The sequence below is a fragment of the Anopheles nili genome, chromosome X, assembly GCF_943737925.1.
Source record: "Anopheles nili chromosome X, idAnoNiliSN_F5_01, whole genome shotgun sequence".
Lineage (NCBI taxonomy): Eukaryota > Metazoa > Arthropoda > Insecta > Diptera > Culicidae > Anopheles > Anopheles nili.
Genome location: NC_071293.1, coordinates 5,180,071 through 5,202,419, shown reverse-complemented (window position 1 = coordinate 5,202,419; position 22,349 = coordinate 5,180,071). Strand labels below are relative to the sequence as shown.

At 48.7% G+C, this 22,349-nt stretch overlaps 1 protein-coding gene across 1 annotated transcript in view; it reads left to right on the top strand.

Annotated features, from left to right (window-relative positions):
* LOC128728641 (serine/threonine-protein kinase 32A) overlaps positions 1–8,035 on the top strand; it is a 39,545-nt gene extending 31,510 nt beyond the window's left edge. The window contains exons 7-9 of the mRNA XM_053822272.1: positions 5,965–6,090; positions 6,682–6,863; positions 6,932–8,035. Coding sequence (XP_053678247.1) covers positions 5,965–6,090; positions 6,682–6,863; positions 6,932–7,483 — 860 coding nt within the window. The 3' untranslated portion in view covers positions 7,484–8,035. The remainder of the gene's footprint in view (positions 1–5,964; positions 6,091–6,681; positions 6,864–6,931) is intronic.
* Positions 8,036–22,349: the final 14,314 nt, after the last annotated feature.

Below are 22,349 nucleotides of genomic sequence, written 5' to 3'. Positions count from 1 at the left end.
CACCGTCGAAAGGGGTGGGAAAACTTTCCGACTGGTCACAATCGGCTTCCAGCCAGCGGTTGCATTTGAGCTGGTTGGAAGGCGGAGAAAAGAGTAATGAAATTATCGGTAAGCTCATTACCCACTCCCCCATTCCGGGCTGGATCCTTGCTCTTGGACTGTGTGGGTGAGTGAGTGGCTCCTTGAAACCGGTGCAAGGGCAAACGAGTAATAGGAAACGCAAACCTATCCACTCGCAACACACACTCAAACACAGACAGCCTGGTGGGGCTATAAAATGCGAAATAAGACCGACGATTCCGTGCTTCCGGGGTTTTCCACCATTTTCCCGCGTGCGCTCTTTATTCGGCTTTATGAAGTGAAATGCGAAACACGGCAACCGAGTTGAGAAGGTGATAAAAGTCCACTCTAACGTGGCCCAAAGGTGCCGGTAATGTGCCCGCTTCCGTTGAGATTGTCGCACGTAGAATACGGTTTAAAACGCGTCGCAAACTGTAATAATCTTCCTTGCTTATATATCGGGATGAGGGAGCTTAAAATCACACCTGCTCGCCATCTGGGAGCCTACCGGGCATTTGGCGCATTATTTGACGCAACTGTTGATGGGACTGTTGCTTTAGTGTGGGTCATGGCCTAAGTAAAGGCCGAAAAAATACTCTGCGAGAGTTGTGAGAGCTGTCGTAACGGAAAAAGGACATTGCAATATCGAATAGCCAGGTCCGGTAGAAGATACTTGCAGTTTTAACAAAAAGGATTTTATCACATGATGTTTTAATAGCTTCCTTCCTTGCTTACCTTCAGCTCGTTTCGAGAAAGGAATGGCTTACGCTCCTTATTTTCTAATCTCGCAAATGTCAATGCACGGAATCAACAGAAGTTATTGGAGTTTTATAAGAAGCTACAATAAGTTCATTAAACGATAAAGCGCAAACACGAAATCTAAACCATAAGCAAGCATATGCAAAATTGTTTTCTCTCTGTTCCCTGTAGGAAGTAGTCGGCTTTTAGCTGATGAATGTTTGATGGAGTTTTGTTCCTAGTTCCTAGTGGTAAAGTTTCCTCCACAACCGACACAACGCGCATTTGACTAGCAAGTAGGTTTTGAACTACATTTTTGTTCTCGCTTTGTGTTTCTCCGGAGTTTTGCACCGGAAAAGGATATGCTGTACTTCATCGCCAAGAATCGTCCCCATCTGGTCTTGCGTATTGTGGCATAAAAAAAGCAAACAAAAACCCCATCGTAAGCTCGTTTTATTCATGTCCCTCGGGAACTTTACAAACTTTGCATAATCTCAGCTGTTTGGTTCGAGTTTCAATGGGCGAGAAATACCGCAAACAATGTTGAATACAAGATCGCTGTTTGAGGGAGTCACCAACAACACTTGCATTGTGGTGCTCAGCTGTCAAAGTGACATTAATTGATGTAATTCAATGCAATATCCTCTGTCAATCTTCTCCACGTTTCGCGCGATAGAAAGCATAGACTTTGAGCCTTTAGAATTGACTTTTCGATAGTAAAGCGGATTAATTTGACCTGGTTCATCATTAAATCATGGTTGCATGTGCATTAACATCTAAATCCTGCATTGTTAGTCGGCAACCGCTGCACGCGCACAACACGTTATAAATGCACCACCACTTATGGGTCTATCTACCTCGTGGACGTGAATTACCAGCTCTGGTTGCATGTTAATCTCCACCACCAACTTTTCGGACCAATCCAACCACGCGACCATGGTCCAATGAAGACACTTTTTGTGCTCTTCCTGGACGGATTTTTCCCCTTTTTTTTAACAGCGCTCTTCATATTATACAGCTACTACAGCAAACTGCACGCTTCATTCTTCTACGAAACACGAAACTCTGGCCACAAAACAAAGCTCCTCTACCGCGAGGAGCAAAAAACACAAGGACTCGCATCCACCAGCGCCACCAAATGCACGCCGTTTTGGGGTTGAAACAAAACCAAGAATAAAACACATTCATATAAAAGACGAACCGGTGCCGGAAACGGCAAAAACCCTCACGACGCGTGTTCCGATTTTTCATCGCCTCGAACAATGCGCCATTGATGCCGGCGCGGTGGAAGCGAGCCAGCATGAGCACGAATGAGAAAAGAAGCGAAGCTTCTCGGACAGAGAAGAAGCGGCAAGCCGTCGAGTAATAGCTTCCCGTGCGATTGGATCCAATTTTCCAATCAATTGACGGTCGTCCTTTCCGGTCCACCCACCCCCTCCGTGTGGGCTGGATTCACGCAGGGAAGCTTTCTCGGTCGGATTTCGCCGCCAGGATCGGTTACGGTGTTTGCATGCGTGAGGAGTGCGCAGGTGGTAGGGCCGACTGCCACACCGGTTTGGTTGCCTGGGTGAGGCAGCGAATATCACGGCCCAGCTCAGTGGATGCTTGACACTGGAGAGATGATTATTTTCCGAATTGCACACTTCAAATCGAGCCTGCGTGTGCGGTTAGTAGCTGCGGCGGGTGCCCGTGCCCGAGGACGTGATTTCATTAAAAGGGATCCCTACTGGGGCTGGGGAAGCAATTTGTTATCGAGAGGGTCTCCACCACGTGGGACGCCTTCCGGCTTAATACCTTCGCATGCGAAGGATGCTTGGCAGTACGGTGGAACTAAATCGTGTGCCATGAAGCTGCAGTTTTAGAGCCACAACAGTTTGGCAATTATCTTGAGCTGGTGCCTAGAGATGGGATCAAGAATGCCATTTCCCGTTTCGTTTCCGAGATCCTCTCCATGGTTCCTTAGAGCTAAAGTTCGAATAGACCGGTTTGCAAACGCATTTTGTTTTGCTTCTTTGACAGCTCCTGAATGTTATAACAACAAAAGCAAATGAAAGATATTTAACAATGCATCCTTTAAAACACTATTTTCTTTATGTTACGAATTCCCGTCTTTCAAGGAGATAATCACTTGATAATGTCTCTTTAATAAACCCCTAGAAAATGGGTTGGAATTCGTATGAATTTGATTTTTCACCCCAAGCTGACAGGTGTGTCCCAAACTGACAGCTAGTAGCGGTCAGTTATCATCATGCCGAATGCCACTGTGGTCACCACTACTGAGGAATGTGTCAAACATTTGTCCCATAAATCAACGCACTAAATGCTCCGCTACTTACACGGCACCGCTCCATTGCAAGACGTCAGCTGTCTGCTGTCAACCGTTCCAGGGTCTTATCAGTTCATCGGAATGTCGCCAAAAAATCTGCATGCTCTGTTTTGAGACGCAGCATTCGAATCGCTTGCCGGAAAACCGCAAATCTCACCCAACCTCTCCATCCCCGATCCCCTAGCTTTTCGGTCTCCTCACCCTCTGGGAAACCGTTAGGGGTTTTGCATACACATTTTCCATATTTTTCCCGTCTCTTCTGACGTGCGGTCGCGTCTTCAAACCGCACTCCAAGAGCCCCACTGGAATGCTGGGATAGTTGAAAAATATTTTAAACCATTACCCCTCCCCTCCTCCTCTCCCCATCCTTTCTGGCAGCCCAGCGACCCTTATTAACATACAAATATTTCTTAATGTGCTCCCGTTGCCCGTCCACATCCTGCAGTTGCTCTAATGGTAACAGATCTAACGGTACCATTCGGATGTCAAATGTCTCTCTGTTCCTCGACCCTCTCCGTTCTCCGGGCCTTCGTATGTGAGCTCGTGTCTGTGTGTGCTGGGGTTTCAAGAGGGTGAGCAAAAAATAGGAAATAAAAAAGGCTGGCGCCCTTTTTCTCCGCTTTAAGATTCACTCGACATTTTTTGACAATATGACGCATCGACGACACAAACCCCAACAACTCGAGCCTCTCGGCAATCGGAGCACGTCCACAAATGCGAAAAAATCCACCCCCTTCTCAACCCCCTCCCGCCCATTATCGCTAGCCGCGCGTCATCCTTCAGCCATCGAGCACGATCACGTACACAGCCGCTCGACCTTGGCGGCATCCCTGAGGACGCTTCCGGGTTTTGCCGAGCTTCCGGCCGGTTTCAATTGGCTGCAACATCAATGCCCCCGGCCACCGGCCTCCGGCTCCCCGGGAATGGTGCCGAAATGGGAAAATGACAGTAATAAAGGAGATATTTTTCCCTTTATTATTCCCTAGCGACCCTTCCCGACGGGCTCCGGTGCCGTCAAAGATGGCGGGTTGCTCTCGTTCTCGTTTCCACGGTGTGTGCGCGTGTGTGCTTTTGTTTTACGACGTTACGCACACGAAACAACCAGGGAGGGAGTCCCGAAATGGTACCGTGAAGGGGATGGTTTTTTTTCCTTCCATTTTCCCACCACCGGCGGGCGCGCGATTTCGGTAGGACGATACGGCACAAAGATTGCGTGACGCCGTTTATGCGAGATTCACCTTAATCCGTTGATTTTCCGGTATTTCTCGGAATTTGAACCTACAAGGGTGGAGCTTCCCCTCGCTTGCATGTGGCAGCCACCCATTTTACCAGTCGAGAAAGTTCACCCACATGCCCGCCTGTCGCACCTTTTCGTGGCGCTTTCCAGGGAGTGCCATAAAATTAGGAAATAAACGCCAACCGTGCGCCCGCAGGATCAGGATCACGTTCGACGAGTCCCTGACGGGACATCAGACCATCTCTTGGCTCGAAAGTGGAACCAAACATAGGCTAAGCGTTCGGAATTCGCGGAAAAAAAGAAAAGGATCTCGCATCCTGAGAGCCCCGGATGATGCGCCAACCCGGAGAGCTTTAGAATTCTTAACTACGCACTTGCGAGCCGGTTTATGACCGCCCGAGGCCGGCCTAGCACCCGGGAAATGGGATTTTAAGTGAGGCTCCTGACCACGGGAGGCTCACCGATCGGACCACAAATGGAATTGGATAGGCGGTTTGGAGTGGTCATTTATTTCAATCATCATTATTTGCCACCACGCGGATGCTCTCGCAGAGCAGAGCTGCAGGGCTTTCGCGGGCACTTTCAAACATCCTCCCCACTGACAAACGACCCAACATCGATCGGAAAATGAAGAAAAATTCATGCCAGTAATCGCAAAATAGTTCCCGCCGATCGATCGCCGTGAGAAGCATTGTGAAACGTCCACGGAGCATTTTCCGTTGACTTTGGGGAAAACTTACCAATTAAAATTTCTCATACCGTCGTCGGAACTTGCGGAAATAAAACGACCGCCGAAGAGCAAACAACTTCACCGCCATTTCCACGCGACGCATAATGCCCGGTACGGCAGCAGAAACCTTCCCAAACTTTGGAAGGCTCCCTCGAAAGGTTGTTGATTCGCGAGTTGTTTGATTTTCCGCTCGAAGCTTTATTTTCTCGAGCGGCACCGATTGGTCCATCACCGTGCGGGAATGTTTCCCCCATCGTGGCAGGACGATTTCGTTTTTTTTTTCTACTCTTTTTTCGAGACGAACCGTCACGAGCGAGCGGAAAGAAAAACAAGCCAATTGCGCCCAAACGCGGGTAATAGTCGAAAAGAAAGAAAGCAAAGAAAAGCCCGCCCATACGCTTGCCATTCTACGTTCATAATCTTTGGCGCGTCTGAAGTGTGCCTCACCATGGCAAGTGGTCCTCCAGCGGGTGTATTGAGATAGGACACGTGACTGTCCTGTTGTCGGGGGTGTGGCGTGGAAAATCGGAGAAAAGCAAACTCAAAGCAAACAGAAGAAGCACAGCAGTTAGAGGTAGCATAGACGAGTTCGATAGGGGCACTGATTTCTGAGGTCCTTCCAATCGAAGCCGCGTTTGCCGCCGTGCACAGGTTTGTTATTCTTGTGCCACCAACCGGAAACGGATGCGTTGTTTCCAAGCAGTATGGGGTTGTGTTTTTGAAGCGAAAAAGCACCAGGCTCAGTTAATTAACGCGCGTGCTGTGGATCGCTTGCGGGCGGTGGAAGTGAGCATGTCTAATTGTCTTTCCCCCCCCCTTTTTTTTCTCTTTCTGGCTCTGTTTTTTTTTTTGCCTTTCCTTCACGCTGCCCAGGACATGCGCATCTGACGGACTTCAACATCGCCACTCGCCTACCCCCGGACGGGCTCGCCTGCAGCATGTCCGGCACCAAGCCGTACATGGCTCCGGAAGTATTTATGTGTGCCTTAGAAGAAATCGGTAAGTAGTCGGGAAAGCGGATCGAGAAAATGGCACCCCTTGTGCTCGTATTCTTCGTCCTTGCGCGCGCACGCAGACACACACAAAAAAAGGGAAAACTCAAACACCGCCTGGGTGCTGTGGTCATAATTTTCTGCAATTAATATCGCCACCCTTCGCAACATCCACCACCCCACTAAGCCAGCCTCATTCCCAGCGAGAGAGCGAGAGAGAGAGAGAGAGCAACAAAAAATCATTTATTAAACGGTTGCTCGGAAGCGGTTTGCTAAAAAAAAAAAACAAAAAAAAGCAAACAGGAACCCCAGCGAACCGTACTCGTTTCTGCTGACAGGAAATGTTCTAACGAAGGCAGAGAAAGCAAACCACGTGGAGTTGGAGGCACGATGGCTACCCACCCAATAAACCATTAAATTATTCCACATCATTAAATTGCAATTCCGCGTGCGAGCAGCCACGCTTGCCAGCCTCGTCGGTGCCTCTCCCTGAGGGTGAAAATATTAACAATATAATAAGCCAGCGTTCTGCAGTTCGAATGCAGTTTTTGCGCTACTAAACGCAAACGTTCCCCTGGTTTTTTTTTTTTTTTTGCAGCCGGCTACAGCTATCCGGTCGACTGGTGGAGTCTCGGTGTTGTTGCGTACGAATTGCGGTGTGGAGCACGTCCGTTCGTCGTGCACTCATCAACACCCCTCGCTGAGGTGAAAAACATCCTCAACACGCAACCGCACTTCCCGCGTCATTGGGGTGATAATTTCGTCGATTTGCTCGCAAAGGTAAGCTTCCTTCCGATGCTTCGCATGCTTTCACTCATGATTCATGATCCTGTGACGCACTGTTGCAGCTGTTGAACGTACATCCAGGGGCACGCATCAGCACGCTTAAAGAGCTTCACCTGACGAAGTTACTGCGCGGCACTGACTTCGAGCGGGTGCTTGCCAAGCGCACTAACCCACCGTTTAAACCATCGAAGGATCATCTCAACTGCGACCCAAGCCTCGAGCTGGAGGAGATGATCGTTGAGACGAAACCCCTGCATAAGAAGAAGAAGCGGCTGGCGAAGCAGCGCTCAGTACACAAGGAGAACCACGACCAACTGCACAGCCCACTCGACGCGCAGCTTCTGAAAGAGTTCCTCGTGTACAACCGCTATAAAGAGCTGAAGCGTAAAGCGATGGAAGCGAAGGAGTCGGAATGGCAGCAAGAGCTCGATCAGGCGATGGCCAACTCGCACGTGTCAGGTCCTCCAGCAGATCCTGCTGATCGTCTAGCCACGATCAGTGAGCGTCCAGAGCAAGCCAGCACAAGCCGACCTACGGTGCCAGTTCCCGTGCCAGGACCTGCAGACAGTCTCGACTACATCGACCGGACGCCATCACCTAAAGGCAGTATCTAGCAGCGCCCATCCGGGTCCGGTGAGACCTGCCACATCGCCTGAGCGAGGCGCCTTGTGATACCGGCACCGACCATATAGGCCACAAGCCTGCGCCTGGTCGCCGACATCTCGCGCGGAAGGCAATCATTTATCATCGCTCCTGCGAGCGTGCGAGTTGTCGCCGCGGTGGAGCTAAACTACCACAACCGGTTGGTAGCTGCAGTAGTTCCGGTGCATCTATCTACTGCTGTACTGCTCTCTCTTTCTCGCTCGTTGTGCCGTGGGTCGACGCATCGACGGTCGACACACCAGTCAATTTTCGCACATACACGGTGGCGTAATTTATCGCACATACAGAGGGTACGTACTCGCTTAATGACTTGCCGGTGGCTGAACCTCACCCCCAAACGCTTACTCGTGCTTCTGTACCGGAGACGGTGAATAAATCAACCGGTCGTCAGGCCCATCCCACCATTCTAGCGTTCCGCCAGAGCAGAAAGCGGTCCCATTCGATTAGAAAAAGAAAACGAACTAGACATGTATGTTAGTCTGTGAAACGCTGTGAAATAAACAAAACGCAAAAAAAAACCCAGAAACGCAACTCACGGGTGGTGCATTATTTGTTGGAAATAGTACGTTGGGTGGGGGAAAGAAAACTCATTACGTCGGGGAACACGCGAGAACGAACGGGCTCGTTTTAAGCCGCTTAAAGAGCTAACGCCAGCCGGAGTGTGTAAGGGAGAAGGCTTACAGGCTGGCAGAAGTGGAAAAGGTAGTTGTCTTAACTGCTTTTCGATGTAATTTTCATAACTAGAACGAGGAAGCTGCTATGCGAAGCGGGTTGCCTACCTTTCAAGCGAAGAAAAAGCGTCGCGGTAGCTTTCTGGCAGGTTCCTTTATGGTTTTTTGAGAAAACTTTGACTAGACTTATAAAAAAATGGTTATGATGTTGCTCTCGCTGGCTGACGAGAGCTTTGTTCTTCATTTTGAACTGAAAATAATCAGAGTTCGTTAACGTTGCGATGAGATGAGGTTAGCTCGATTCAAGTGACTTATCAGCCAGATATGTTGACATTCTGGGAACGACAACTAAACTGATATACTTATATAAAAATATGATGCTGAATTTATAACCCAGGTAGCTGGTAGCTTCCGACAATAGAACTTATCTCCGAACAAGTCACACCGGTGTGCTCAGCTCTCCAGTTTGCTGGTTTGTTAACACCGAAGCACCGTAAATTTTATTTTCAACTCCCCCAGCGCAAGGCTATTGATTAAAACCACTCTATGATTGGCGAAGCAACAGCTATCGTCTGTCATCAATATTCTGCGCTAGTTCGTTACCTGCACCGAGCGAACTGCGCACGGAAGGTATGCAATATGCAAACATATCGAAAGGCATGGAACGGTACGTTTGTTGGTGGAGCAAAAAAAAGAATCCTCCTCCATTCAAACACCAACAAGTGCCCCACCAACCTTCTCCCCCATCCACAGCCTTCCTCTTTTCTCCCCTCACCCCCTGGACCACCATACCGTGTAGCCTCGCACCGTTACGCTCCAGCGAGACTTTTACAATATCTATTTTCTAGCCCATTTCGAACCATGATACCGATCGAGCCTTGCGGTCGCCACTCGACAAGCACTGCAGGCTTACGCGAGAGTTTTCTAATTGAAAGCCCAACCGGCATACCCCGGTACCGAATAGGGTGGCTCATCACCGGATACCCCACACCAAGGATTCGCGCCAGGACGAGCGGATCGCATAAGTATCGCAACCAAAGGTCCGAATCGAGCTCGCACCCACACCCACGGGTGAGCCTCGCAACTCGGGCGATATGGCACACGAGCGGAAAACTTTATCCACGCGCCCCATCCTCCCGGCTGGCTTCAGCTACAGCCTCAACCGGCTCTGCGGTACTCCATTACGCCGCTTCATTCCCTTTGTTGTGGTTTTCCCTTTCGATGGTGCTCATATTTTTCTGCACACTACGTCCGGTGGTTCGCGATCGGTGTTGGGTTCGAAAAACGGTTTCTTTCACCGCGCGCTGCCTCGTGCCTATTTTTCCCATGCTTCCACCGCCGGCTGGGCGAGATTGGCGCCAGCAGGGGGCTTGGGATTCGCCGGAAACGCACTATGCGCGGCTGAACTACCGACCGCTTAGTGAGAGGGCTTCAGCTGCACACCTGAAGCTCTGCACTGGACACCAGCCACACTGGAGCCTTTCGGGGGGAGTCTTTGATCATCTTTTAAATCGATTTCCGCTCCACTCGGTCGGGCGAACTGTCTGGCCAATCGAGTGGTGCACTATCGCCCTATCCGGTGGCAAGTTGGCACGGAAAATACGGCCAGCACGCTTGGGCCGATGAGATTTGGAAGGAAGGAAATCAAAGCTTTATCGAATGGCGGCCACAACAAGACGAACGTGTTCATTCGCTTCACTGCACGGCCTCGGAGCGAAAGGTGCGCCGGTATCGAATCAGCTATCGGTGCTCCCGCATGTATGCAATGTTTCAATCAATTTCCAATTCGCTCGAGCCGCTCCCACGGCACGCTGCTTTTGAAGGGCCATCCATCGAGTGAGCCACCCCGAGGGGCAATAGGTGCTTGGGTATGTTGAGAAGTAATGGTAGGGAAGGCATTTTATTTCATTGTACAATACAAGTAGGTTGGCCGATTCGAGCGGCTCGTAGGGCGGCTCGTCAAGGAAGGCGAACTAATCGTGCGCCATAATGGTGGTCCCGGCTGGCTGAAGTGGTGATAGATAGGATTCCGGGGTAGCAGGCTAAAGATCAATCAATGCTGGTAATACTTTAAGCCCATCGAAGTCAAACCATCTTCGCGAGAGCTACCATTGTGCCCATCTGCTATAAGTTTAAAGGAGTCCCCAAGTTTAATCTTAGCCACCCTAACAATCGACTCTTTCTCCAGACGTCAACGAGGAAACGATTCTGGCTTCTAATCGAAAAGAGAATCTCACCGCTAGTTGTTCGAGGAAACAACGTTTATTTAAGCTGTTGAAGGAACGGATATACCCCCGAGAGAGGGCTGTTTGAGAACGTCTCTTCGACCTTTACTTTTAACGCCAGGAACTGTCGAGGCGTTCCCTCGCTCTACTACTTAACAACCTAAAGATAGACGATGAGGTTTCGGTGCCAGTTTGTCTGATAGCAGCCGGCAGCGAGCACGAAACTTATCCTCAGTTTAATTTCATCCCATTTTGGGACGAAAACAAACGCACAGAAAAACACACACAACCACCAGCGGCACAAGTAATTGTGATGAAAGTGGCCCCAATGTCGTACTTCTGCTAGCGGAACCAATCTGGTGTACCGAGCTGGGTCGTCTTGTGGTGGAGTGGCTGTTCCGGGCCTCTCTAAGACCGGCTGTGTTTACTTTCCTCATCCACTGACCGGCTAGGGGTCGAGCACCGGAATCTACCCACGCCCTCGTGGTCACTGCTGGACGATGACCCTATTTCGATCGCCGACCACCAGCAGTGCAGGAGGAAAGCGCTTCCGGAAGTGAAGTAAAAGTAAACACCCTTTTCCTGACCAGTCCCGTCACCGGCCCAACCGATCGGCTTGTGATTAACAACGCACCTTAAAAACAAGAAAAAACTGTAAAAAAAAGGAAAAATCGACCAAAGATACGAAAGCTAGATTAAATTGGAGTACCGGCGAGCCGGATTACTTTCCCACCGGTGAACGTGAGCCGGGATTAGTTGACAGTTGTGTCCACGTTCCGGCCGGCCGGAAGGCTCACCGGCTGACATTACACCACAGCGGTTGTTTACATTTTTGACAGCTCAGAAAACCCCGGGTTCTTGGGGATCTACCGGTCCAGCGGTTCCTGACCCTGTTGCGATAAAGGTGTGTTTTTGTGCGCTTAAAGCCGAGTCGGTACCTTTGTTGCATTATGCCAAGGTAAGCATCGCGTTGGATGAGGATTTTACGGTAGAGTATCGAATAACCGGAACCAACACTTAAGCGGATGTTGCCAGCCGAGAAATCCACTAATGAGCATCGGTATGGTGGGGCATTGCTCGTTTAATTAGCAGATCCTCTCATTTCTACCAGGAATTGTTTGTTTGCCAGCTAGATGGAGCTGTCTTGTAGCGAAATTAGTGCATTCGGGTCACATTAAATCACGCAGAATTATCGTTGGGAATTGCTAAACATTTGCAAATTTTCATCCAATAAAACGTGTGTGTTATTAACAAGATTTTGGGTTTTAACGGTTCCATGTCGAAGAATAGAATTATCCTGATTATTCTATGATATTGAAAAGGCAAATTGAAAGAAAAGCTATTGGTTGTACTTCCATCTAAGTTATACCTTGAGCCTTTTGAGTATGTAAGAAAGTTTCCTGAGCTTTGTAGCAATAATCCAATGAACTAAATTAAAACTGCAACAATTCCTGGACAATACCTTGATAAACTGTTACCCTGAAAAGACACTAAATAAGATTCATCCTTTCGCATGACTTTACCAACCATTCCGAAAGTTTCTCAGACTTCCAAGGCTGCTTTTAAAGTTAGTCGTCTTACAACAGCCCAAAAAACAGGTACTAGAAGCTCGAATGTTTGCAATAGACCGACATCGCAATCGAAAGCTCGGTAGAAGTTCTGATGCAACCAAAAACACGTCAACTCACATCCCAAAATCGACACACCAACTCACAAACGTTAATCCCCTCCTCCACCCAGCTCACTGACAGCTCCCACCAAGTACGGCATTGCTAATGAAGTGTCAGCTAGCTCGAGAGCGTTGGCAAACATCTTCTTCGGTAGCGTTGGAATAATGCAGCGAAATGATGCTTCCCACCGGAAGCCGGGAGGCCCCACCAGCGCACAATGGAAACGTAAAACCTCTTACCCTCACCCTTCTCCTCTTTTCCACAACGTGCGCTACCCCCTTTCCGGCTCTTCGAAGGACAAGTTCGCTTCCCAAACAGGCGAGCAACGCCGCAATATCAATTCGTAATTGTGCGGAAGTAAATTTGAAATCGCTCACCACTGTTACCCCTGCACACACACACACACACTCTCTCACCCTCTGCTGTGGGTTTGCAGCCAGCAATAATGGCGCGACGAATCTATCCGTCTCGGTAAGCGCAAAGAAGTTCGTTAGGCGGAGTGAAAAAACAAAAAAAATATATATACATATATATCGCCGCTTCAATAAATGTGATGCGAAGAAACATGAGCATGTCCCGGGAATCCCCGGCTTCCAGCCCCTTCTCCGCTTTTCTTCCAACCCGCCCTAACGCGTGTGTCAAGGACAGCGCTTTTTTTTTTATTTTTCCACCGCCCGATTGCAGCGCACGCGAACGATACGCTCGTATCCTTTCGCCATCCCATCTCGCCTTGTCCACGATCATGCCGTGTCTTTATGAAACATTTTTCGTTCGTTTGATTTGCGTTTCCTTCCCGGCGAGAGCGTGCCCCACGGTGGCATGGGGAATTAATTGACGAGCGAGCGAAAAGAAAAGCGCGCCCGCCCGGAGGGAAAACCAACCCGAACGCGGTCCACATCGTGTTGCGCAAAAGCCACTGCGCTCGAACGGGTGCATGGATGCTTTCACTCCCACAAAGAAAGCTTCGGTGGCGTGTGCGAACCTTTCATGCCCTCAGCCCGAGATAATCATCCGGTGCAATTATGCACTGGAGTGTTCCCGAACCGACTCACCAGCCTTCTTGCCTTTGATGCTTCCCATCCTGCAGGAAGAATGCGCGTGCCTTCATTGTATTTTTTTTTGTGTGTTTTGCTCCAGTTTTAATGACAGCACGGCCTATCCACTCACTTGGTGCCTTTGATGCCTTTGCTTACTCCTCGGGGGGAGGTTTCCGTGCGATGTGATATGACACCTGCAGGCTGGTTCGTGACATGTTCACTTGCATTGGCTGATTGCAGTGTGGGTGGCTTCAGCAACATGAAAAAAAAACGCGAAAAACCTACCCGCGGGTGATCGGTCATGGAAACAATGCCTACTGCCAGCGTGTGAAATGAGGTGGTTCTTTTGTGAAGGGAGCGCATATTGTTCTACGGCAGGGGTTCGTGTGGTGGTACAAATTACTGGGCGCCTCCATTTCAATACGAGGCGAGTGTGAAACAAAACAAAGCAATATCCTTTCATTCGCGCCCGGCTGCAATTTGATAGTTATGATATATAATGAGCACTGCTTTGAGTTGATGATCTAACTTCAATGCAGAAAGATAACTGGATGGTGCTTAAAATACACATAATACTGGGATATATGAGAGCTTTCATTCATTTCATCATTTCTTTGGATACCAGTTGAATCACTATGTGGCAATTTTTATCATCTTAAATAGTCTGTAAAAAGGAAAAGAAGTTCTACATTATTTTTTTAAAAAATTGATACAATTTTGATTATTTTTAATTTATTTTTTGAATGATATTTTGAGAGAGAAAAAAACAATAAGTTATCTTTGAAATGCCAAAAAGAAAATATCAAATCGATTAATAAAGCAACTTGAGCAGCATTTAAAGTTCTAACAATCAAATAATCTACATTAATTCTTCACCAGTCGTTATTAAACCACCAACCAATCAAAGATCATTTATAAAACAGTAACTAATTGACGTCGGAACATTCTACACTTTTGCAAATGTTTGTTCTGTTTTACTCTGCGATCATCTTCAACCCTCCCGACCCACAATTAGTCCCCTTAAATACCACGACCAGACATCTAATGTCTGTTCGCTTCCGCATCAAAACCTCCATCCAACGGAAACGCGAATTTCCACCCAAACAACGGAGAGAAATGGAGCAAAACAAAACTGAAACGCGATCCAACGCAATGGACACTCTCCAAGAAGTGACCCTCTCAGGGCGCTTAATTTTTCGTCCTTCCACCGCTCAACGATGTTGACGTGCCGGTAATCGGTATGCACCGGTCCTGTCCTTGCCATCCTTCCCAAGCCAACCGCACCACAATATCCGTAATGAGCCAATTAAGAGCGCCCGAGGGGCCGCACTGGGACGCCCGGCCAGTTTGTCACACAAACCTCTAATCCACAGCACGTCGGACCATCAAATCCGGCCACCGGTCGCGCTAATGATGCGAAGCTGGTCGGTTTAATTACGGTCCACCAGACGCTCGGTGGTGCAATCAAAACTGCACTCGCAAATTGAATGGAATACATCGCGGATTGCGATTGACGGAGGCGAAGGCGTGGGTGGGAAGGAGGAGGAGGAGGAGGAGGAGGAGGGTGCATACCTGAGGGCGAACGGGACGAATACACACCCCTCGTGGGCGGATGACAGGCGGAAAATCCCCGGAAAACCCTAATTACCGTCGGCATCTGATGGGCGGCATTCCATTGAGGGATCGGGAAAAGCTGAATAAGCAACCGGCTGGACCGTGATGCGAGAAAAACCAGCGCTGGGAGAGTAAATGAGTGAGAGGTCAGAGAGGGCGGGCGAGACAAAGATTTCCAAACCGGGCAAGGAATGCACCGGCTTCAAAGAAGAAAAAATGTTTCACCCAAAACCAACCGGAATGCTACTGATTGACTTGACTTTTGGGGAGGCCCGATTACCCGTGCTTGGGATGTCCGCCATGTTGGTTTCGTTTCGGTATTCTCTTTCGGTATTCTGTCCCGCTATCGTGCCGCGACGTACTGCTTGGCAAATGCCCTAGGGTACGAGAAAAAACACCGTCTCAAACGTAAAAAAGCTCTTTCTCTCTCTTGCGGCAAACTCCCAGACGAATTGCAAGCTTGTTTCCAAGCTGCAGCAGTTTCTTTCTTGCCTCCATTTTGCTCGTGAAGGGGATTAGTTTGGGGTGTTGTTTTTTCTTTGTTACTTCCTTTAAATCAACTCAGCCGTTGTTTGCACTTGCTGCGCTCAACTGACGTTAATGCGTTCTCCTCTTTGCTCTCGGTTCGATCCGAAACAAATCAACGTCAGCTCAGATTTTGGAACCGGCAAAATCCTGGGTCTGAGGCCGGTGCACTATTAAATGGCTCATGACGCATTAACGTCACGGTGATGATAAATCACTAACGAGTGGAGTATTTACCGTGACGAGTTGCGCAACCAATTTTGCTTCGCTTGTCGAATCCGAGCGACGCTGATCGTCCACACTTATAGCCGACATTGGAGAAGGGTGTTGAGTTATCGCGAAAAACTGCAGGACAGTAGAAAGATGTGGTCTATTTATTACTTTCAGCACTACGGGGCAGTATTATTGTAAGCAAGAGTATTTCCCACATTCAATTAGGAATAATATAGTTTCCGAGACATTCTTGATTTTACAAGGATAAATAGTTCCGAAAATTTCCTGCAAACTTTAACATAACATGCATTGTGATGTTGATTTTCAAAACACCATTTTGCTAAAGACCCTGCTTATGAAAATACTAAAACATTTGTCCACATTGCTTCTAAAATTGAATGTGAAAATACTGGAAATATAATTCACATCCATCAGATGGCTGAAAGTACGAAGGCGTACAAAATGCTCAGACTGACATTGACTTATATAGCATTATCGATCAACATGCTATAAAGGTAATAAAACAAGGTTAACATATGAAGAGTCAACATGCAATGCGTTGCTATACCGTAGAGTTTTCCAGAACGGACGTACAAGCCCGTGTACCATAGTTTCTATGACTTCTAACAATGTCAGTACTCTACAAACTGCTACTCCACAAAAAAAGCTCACAAAGGACTATCACTGCCATTTCGTCGGTTTTTTTGCCTGAGTTGATTCGTATGCAAGTTATATTAGATTGAATTATTCCACGCGAAACTCTTCCAAGTGGGTCCGGGTCGACATTGCACTCCCAATGTGAGGTATTGGACTGGGTAGTAGCTGCTTTACGACCACCTCCTAGATATCCTCGTTTGCCCTTATTCAAAGCTCAAGAACCTATCCCTAGTGGTGCAATTAGCTCTCAGTCGCGTCCTGGTGTAGTAACTTCACCGGTTCGTCAGCCACTTTTAATTGCAGCGTTTTATACAGTGAGAAAGTTCGCTGCTCTACCTTCCTCGCTTTAAAACAACCACCTTACCCAGCGATAGAACCGTAGTCGATCCAGTACCCTGACGACACTCAACAGCAGGTCATTACCTCCTCACGTCGTGTTTCTTTAGCCAAATTGGCAGTTAATCCCACTTTCACCCGGGGATGTTGTGCGGCTGAGGACATTTATACCGGATACCGGCGCAAGGGCTAGCTGACAAAAAAGGGACAAGGCACCTCTCCGACGTCCCCAAACTTTGCTTCTCACCAGGGGGCGCTGCACCGAAACGATCTCAACGAGAGTGTATAAACACTCTACGGCGCAACGGATATGGTCACAAAAAAGCTGCTGCAATTAGCTACTCCCAGGGAAGCAGAGAACGAAGCAGGCAAATTATGGCATTGCATTGCAGTGAACTATTCGGCTGACTTCGCTTTCTACCAACTTCCACCGTCACTGTCGGAGTCAGCCAAGCATCCGCTTGGACGGAGATGATTTATATCGACTCCCTCCAACCGGAACAGGCAAAACTTTGAAGTTTTTTTTTTTTTAATCCGGCCTACCAAGGCTCGTCTCAGGCTGGTTGCGGCGTGTCCCCTGCTGGGCTCTTGAAAAACTAGTCGGGAAACCACAGGAGCCAAATCTCGTGTCCGTCTGAGCCTCCTGGGGTGGGTCGACGATTCCAGCGTACGTTAGCAAAACTTTTCGACCATCTCAATTACCGACGCCCTTATTTGGGGTGAATTGCCGCAGGACCGGATCTTCCTGAGCTTGCAAGTCCATAATCGAAAGTAATTAATTTAATCCTCCGACACCAGGGCTATAAATTCGAGAGCTCCCCTGTCCGGGTGAAAGCGGCTCATGCGTGCCAACTGCAGTGAAACCCTCCAACGTGCTGTCGGGCATATTCGCGAGAATCCGTGGCTCCATTTCTCACAAACGCCAATTTCATCGATTGTTGCGAACCACCAGGTTGGGCTTCTGTACCTTCCGCCGAAAGCTAATTAATGTGCCGTATCACCCAAGCGACGCGAAGGTCACACAATAGAGCACGCTCGCAGAGTGCTTTAACGCCCTCGCAAATGCACGACACCGCGAACCAGCACGCAACGGAGTTGTTATTTGACAGCTGAAGAGCACCGAAGCGAAATGGTTATTGTTTCGTGCGAACCGACACTGCGTGAAGTGGCACTTTCCGCTTTACATACCGCGTTAACCGGGGCAACCTCGAAGCCGTGTGTCATGTGGGCTCAACCTGAGCTAAACGAACCGAATCCAACTGGATGGTACGCCTATATGCATGTTGTTTCATTCGCTACGCCACCTGGAGGAGCTGACGCAGCGTTTCCTGGCATTGTTTGGTGGAAATTAAATCAAGACTCGCGTGGAAGAGAGACCACGGAAATTGTCGATTCCGGAAGCTCCAAAACTTGCCGTTTCAACCTCACTTTCAAATATACCGGCATTTTTACAAATAGGCTGAAATACAAGAGGCCAGTCCCGGAAAATGTAAATGATAATGTGAGCCACACAACCCAATGGCACGCTTTTCAAAATAATAGCGCCTTTTACAAGCTCCACAAAGTTTTTTAATCTAGAAATCAATATCATCCATAAAATGTTCATCATTTCTATGAATTTGCTAGACTATAGAAGAGTAACGAATCGAGCAGCCTAAACATGATACTACCATTCCATTGGAAAAGAGTCCTTCTAAACTGCATATTGAACAGCACACCCACATTTACCGATAATTCACCCCCACACCCTTACAGCGGGTTGGCGCATCGTTAAAATACAATAAATCGAAACCGACAAAAAACACGACAAACATCAACCGGCAACTGAGGGAATTGGAAATTATATTCCATAATTGATACCTTGTGCCCATTACGGGGTCGAGCGAAGCCCATTAGCCCTGTTCGGTTGCGCACACGTAAAGGGTCCTGGGGTTCCGACGAGTCCCTACACCACCCAGGAACGCCAGCCAGCCCTTCGACGTGTGGTTAAAGGCTCGTTGGAGCAGGGATGGAATTGCCGGAAATAAATATGTGAGAATAATTAAATTCGTCGCGCATGAATAAGTATCCCGAACACGAACCCTCCATCCCCATCGACAGCCAACTCGAAAATGGTGGTGCGTTCCAGTAACCGGAGATATTTTGAGCACATGCAAATGAAATCGGGTGCTGGAAAACGGGAGCGCAACAAGTTCCCCGGCTGATGGTGGCGTTTCGCGCTAGTTCTGGCGAACATGCGTGCGGTTCGTATTACAGTACGTCGGTTTTGCGGGAAAAGTAGCGCCAGTTTTGGATGGATTGTGTTTGGTAATTAAATTAAACTCATGTTGGAAACCCGATGAAACAAAGACGAGTTAATGCACACGGTTTTCTCTCAAATTTGCTCGGTTGTTCCCGGGAGATACCTAAAAAGCACTCCCCAAAGCAGTACATCAACTCTGCACTGTTATTAGGTGTTCATGGAAATGATATCACAGCGCATTATATTTTATTATAGCTCATTAATATCCTCCCAGTGCTGTAATACGATTTAAAAGAGCTTCCGATGAATATTGTTTCATTGCGGATAATTACAGACCGTTTCATTCATTTGAGCTTTAGATATTGCTGATGATATTCCATCATATGAGTTTCAATTATTGTCGAGTACATTTTCAATTGACGTGGATTTTTAATGCCATCATATACTATTTCTTTGAAGTAGGATTGTTTCCATAACCACGAGGAGTGTACAACATAGTCTCTGATTGAACAAACGTGTAATGGCGCAGTGAAGCCCAATATATGGCTTTACAATAAATTATTCTCAGCCCACATCGCAGCTGAAAAAAAATTTCTTTAAATATTAAGAGTCACAAGTATATAAAGTTATATCTGAATTTTCCCATCATTCTCAATAAATTCATTCCACAATCACTGCACATCTTTGCGGATGGCTGGCAAGACTATTAGCAAATGGAAAAGGTATTAGCTAAAGCAAAGCTACAGCTTGTTCAATGAAGAGCGATGCTTTACGCTCCCTGCCGCTTTCTAAACGACAGAGGATTAAAAATGCCGGCTAGAGTACAGATGAATATTTTAATTATCCGAACCACCCATCACCCACCCGGCATCCGGCTGCCGGCGACGATTCCCTATCCGAAGCTGCAGCAAATGAAGATTCCAATCCCTTACGGCCATCTCTCTGAAGGGAACGTTGGAATCAACCAGCTGCACGCGATTCGACATCCGCAATGCAACCCGTACTGGGCAGAAATTGTGTACATAAAAGAGCGTTTTCAGCTGAGCTTCCGGCAACTCTGCCTTCGGAGACTCCCAACCGATTCAGCATCGCTGGTCAGTGAGTTTCATTGGATCGTTTCGCATTCGAAATGTCCAGTGGACGTGCAAAAGGCAACTCCATTCGATTTCGTGCCATTTTCTCAGCCCAAGACAATCACCGCACGAGGAAGAAGACAATACACCAGCAGCACACAGTGCGCTCCGGAGCCTGATCCGACCACAAACACAAGAGCTCGGTGGCTAGGGACAGTTAATCTGCACTAACTGCTGTTTACCACTTTGCCGGCAAGTGTCTCTTAGATGGGCAACAAAAACCCTCACCGTGTTCAATTCCATCATCCGTAAGAGACGAGAACGGGGTTGTTTCCACGCACCGAGCTTCACATGCGTGGTATCCTACAGCGATGTTCAAGCAACACAGCCGGAGCGGTTGCGAACTCTCGAACAAAGCTGATTTACATCCCACCGCGGCGCAAGGTGCACTTTCACGCTGCCGGAAAGCGATACGATGTTTGGGAAATAATTAACGGTCGACCCGTTCCCCGTCAAGTGGCCCGCCTCGGGAAAGCTAAAAAGGCACACCGTGGGGCCGTGTTTCATTCGCTCGACGGCAGTCTATTTGATCAGATCGTACGCCCGCATCCGGGCCGGAGACCGGGTAAAGGTATGAAATATATACCATCTAATTAAAGCGGGCCAGCATCCATTACCCTCGCAGAAAATTATGACCAAACTGTTGCCGGACGGCTCTCCTTCGGGCTTTTGCTTGGTTTTGCACCAAACATATGGGGTGCGCAATGGGGGCTGAGGGGGTGGAACAACCGCGCGCCCGCTGGAAACCATAATGGAATCTTAAACCCCGACATCGTACCATCCAGCAAGCGAAGCGGTAGTGTCCACTGGTCTGGTGGGACGTCCTCACCACCGGTCCAATTAAAAGAAATTTATTAACACTCATTAATTTCTGACGCTCAGCGAAACTGTATCGCTGTCCTGCATCGAGTGTGCGCCTGGAAGGTAGGCACACCGTGCGGCACCATCGGCAACGCGAGACGCCAGATGATAATGAAGTGCCAGGATGTTAGGCTGGGTGGGTGTGAGTATGTGTGTGTGTGTGTTTTTCCCCCTATTTCCTTTATTACAGCCACGGGCAAGCTGCCAGCTAAACAAGGCAACCTGGGTCAATGGTCAATCGAGTGGTGCTGCGCGAACCGCATACCATTCAGGCGCCGGCCAATTTAAATTAGCATACTTGCTACCGTGCGGCCTTTTAGGCACGGAAAGGTCGCACCAAATCTGGCGAAATCACTCCCACATGTATACTCATAGCATGGCTTCCGTCCGGCTCTTCGTGCTGTCGACCTGAACCCCCATGCTATCCTCCAGCAGTAGCTAAAATGGTCAAGGTACACCGACCAGCTGGAAACCGTCCGGCAGCTAATCGTTCATATTTTCTCGTTCACCCTCGGGTTATTGCGCGTTGCTCGAACGCGGTAATGGCAGGAACGTCGAAGGTGCTCAAGGTTTGGTTTGGTGACGCTCGCACCGAAAATCAGCCCCACCACCCTTAAAGTACCCCCCCCCCTCCCTCCTCCCTCTCCATCCTTCTTCCATCACGCGCTCGCTCCAATACGCGCTAGGTTCGCGAGAAAAGTGAAATATTGAATTACGGCCATTACCTTGGCCATTTATCAGACCGAGCCGCGCACCGGTAGATCTTTCCGTCCTGTTGTGTTGCTGCCTCTCCTCGACCAACTCTGCGTGTCCTGAGGCGCGTTGTGCGAGAAGACATAATGGCGGAAAACCCGTCGACGTCCTGCCCGCGAGGGAATACGAGGTACCGAGAAGTGCCGTTTCCGTCATCTGGCCGAGCACCCTGCCCGGTTGGAAGCCGTGTCCACGGGGATACGGGTGAGCGAAAATGCAAATCTATTTCCCGAACCCCCCCCCCCTCCCCCCCCTCCGTCTTCGTCACCCAACTTTTCCGTCCCATTGGAAGCCGAGCAAATGAGCGGTGAAGAGACCGTACATCCGCAATCCCCCTGTCCCGGGGCGAATTAGGGCCAAATTGGATGCGACTTTGACATCGCGATTTTTGTCTCGCCATTTTTTTTTTTTGCTGCCAACCCACACCCCTGCCCAGTTGCTCGATGCCAGCAGACAATGCGAGCCGGGTGTATTTATAGCAAATCGAAGCCAAAAGAAAAGCGCAACCACTCGGGGTGGAGCAACCTTGCGATGGCAGCTCGAGGAAATGGATGGTCGAGTCAAATCGGATCGATCGATTTGGCGGTCGAATGGAAGACGTCAGGACGATTCGCCGTAATGAAGCTCGGTCGCAAACCCAAACCACGAGCAGTGAGCTGAGCGAAAAACGAAATAACTGCCTTCAAAAAAAAAAAAAAAAGGCCCTCTTGATCAAAGGCAGACTCGCAGCTGACGTATTCGTTGCTGCCTCATCTACATTTATGATTAATTCCGCTACACCAATCGATATAATGGTTGGACTTCACCCCACACTGAAAGACGAATCGAATTTCGCGGAAGGCCTCCCCCCTCTGAGCGGGCAAAGTGAAGGCATTTTCCA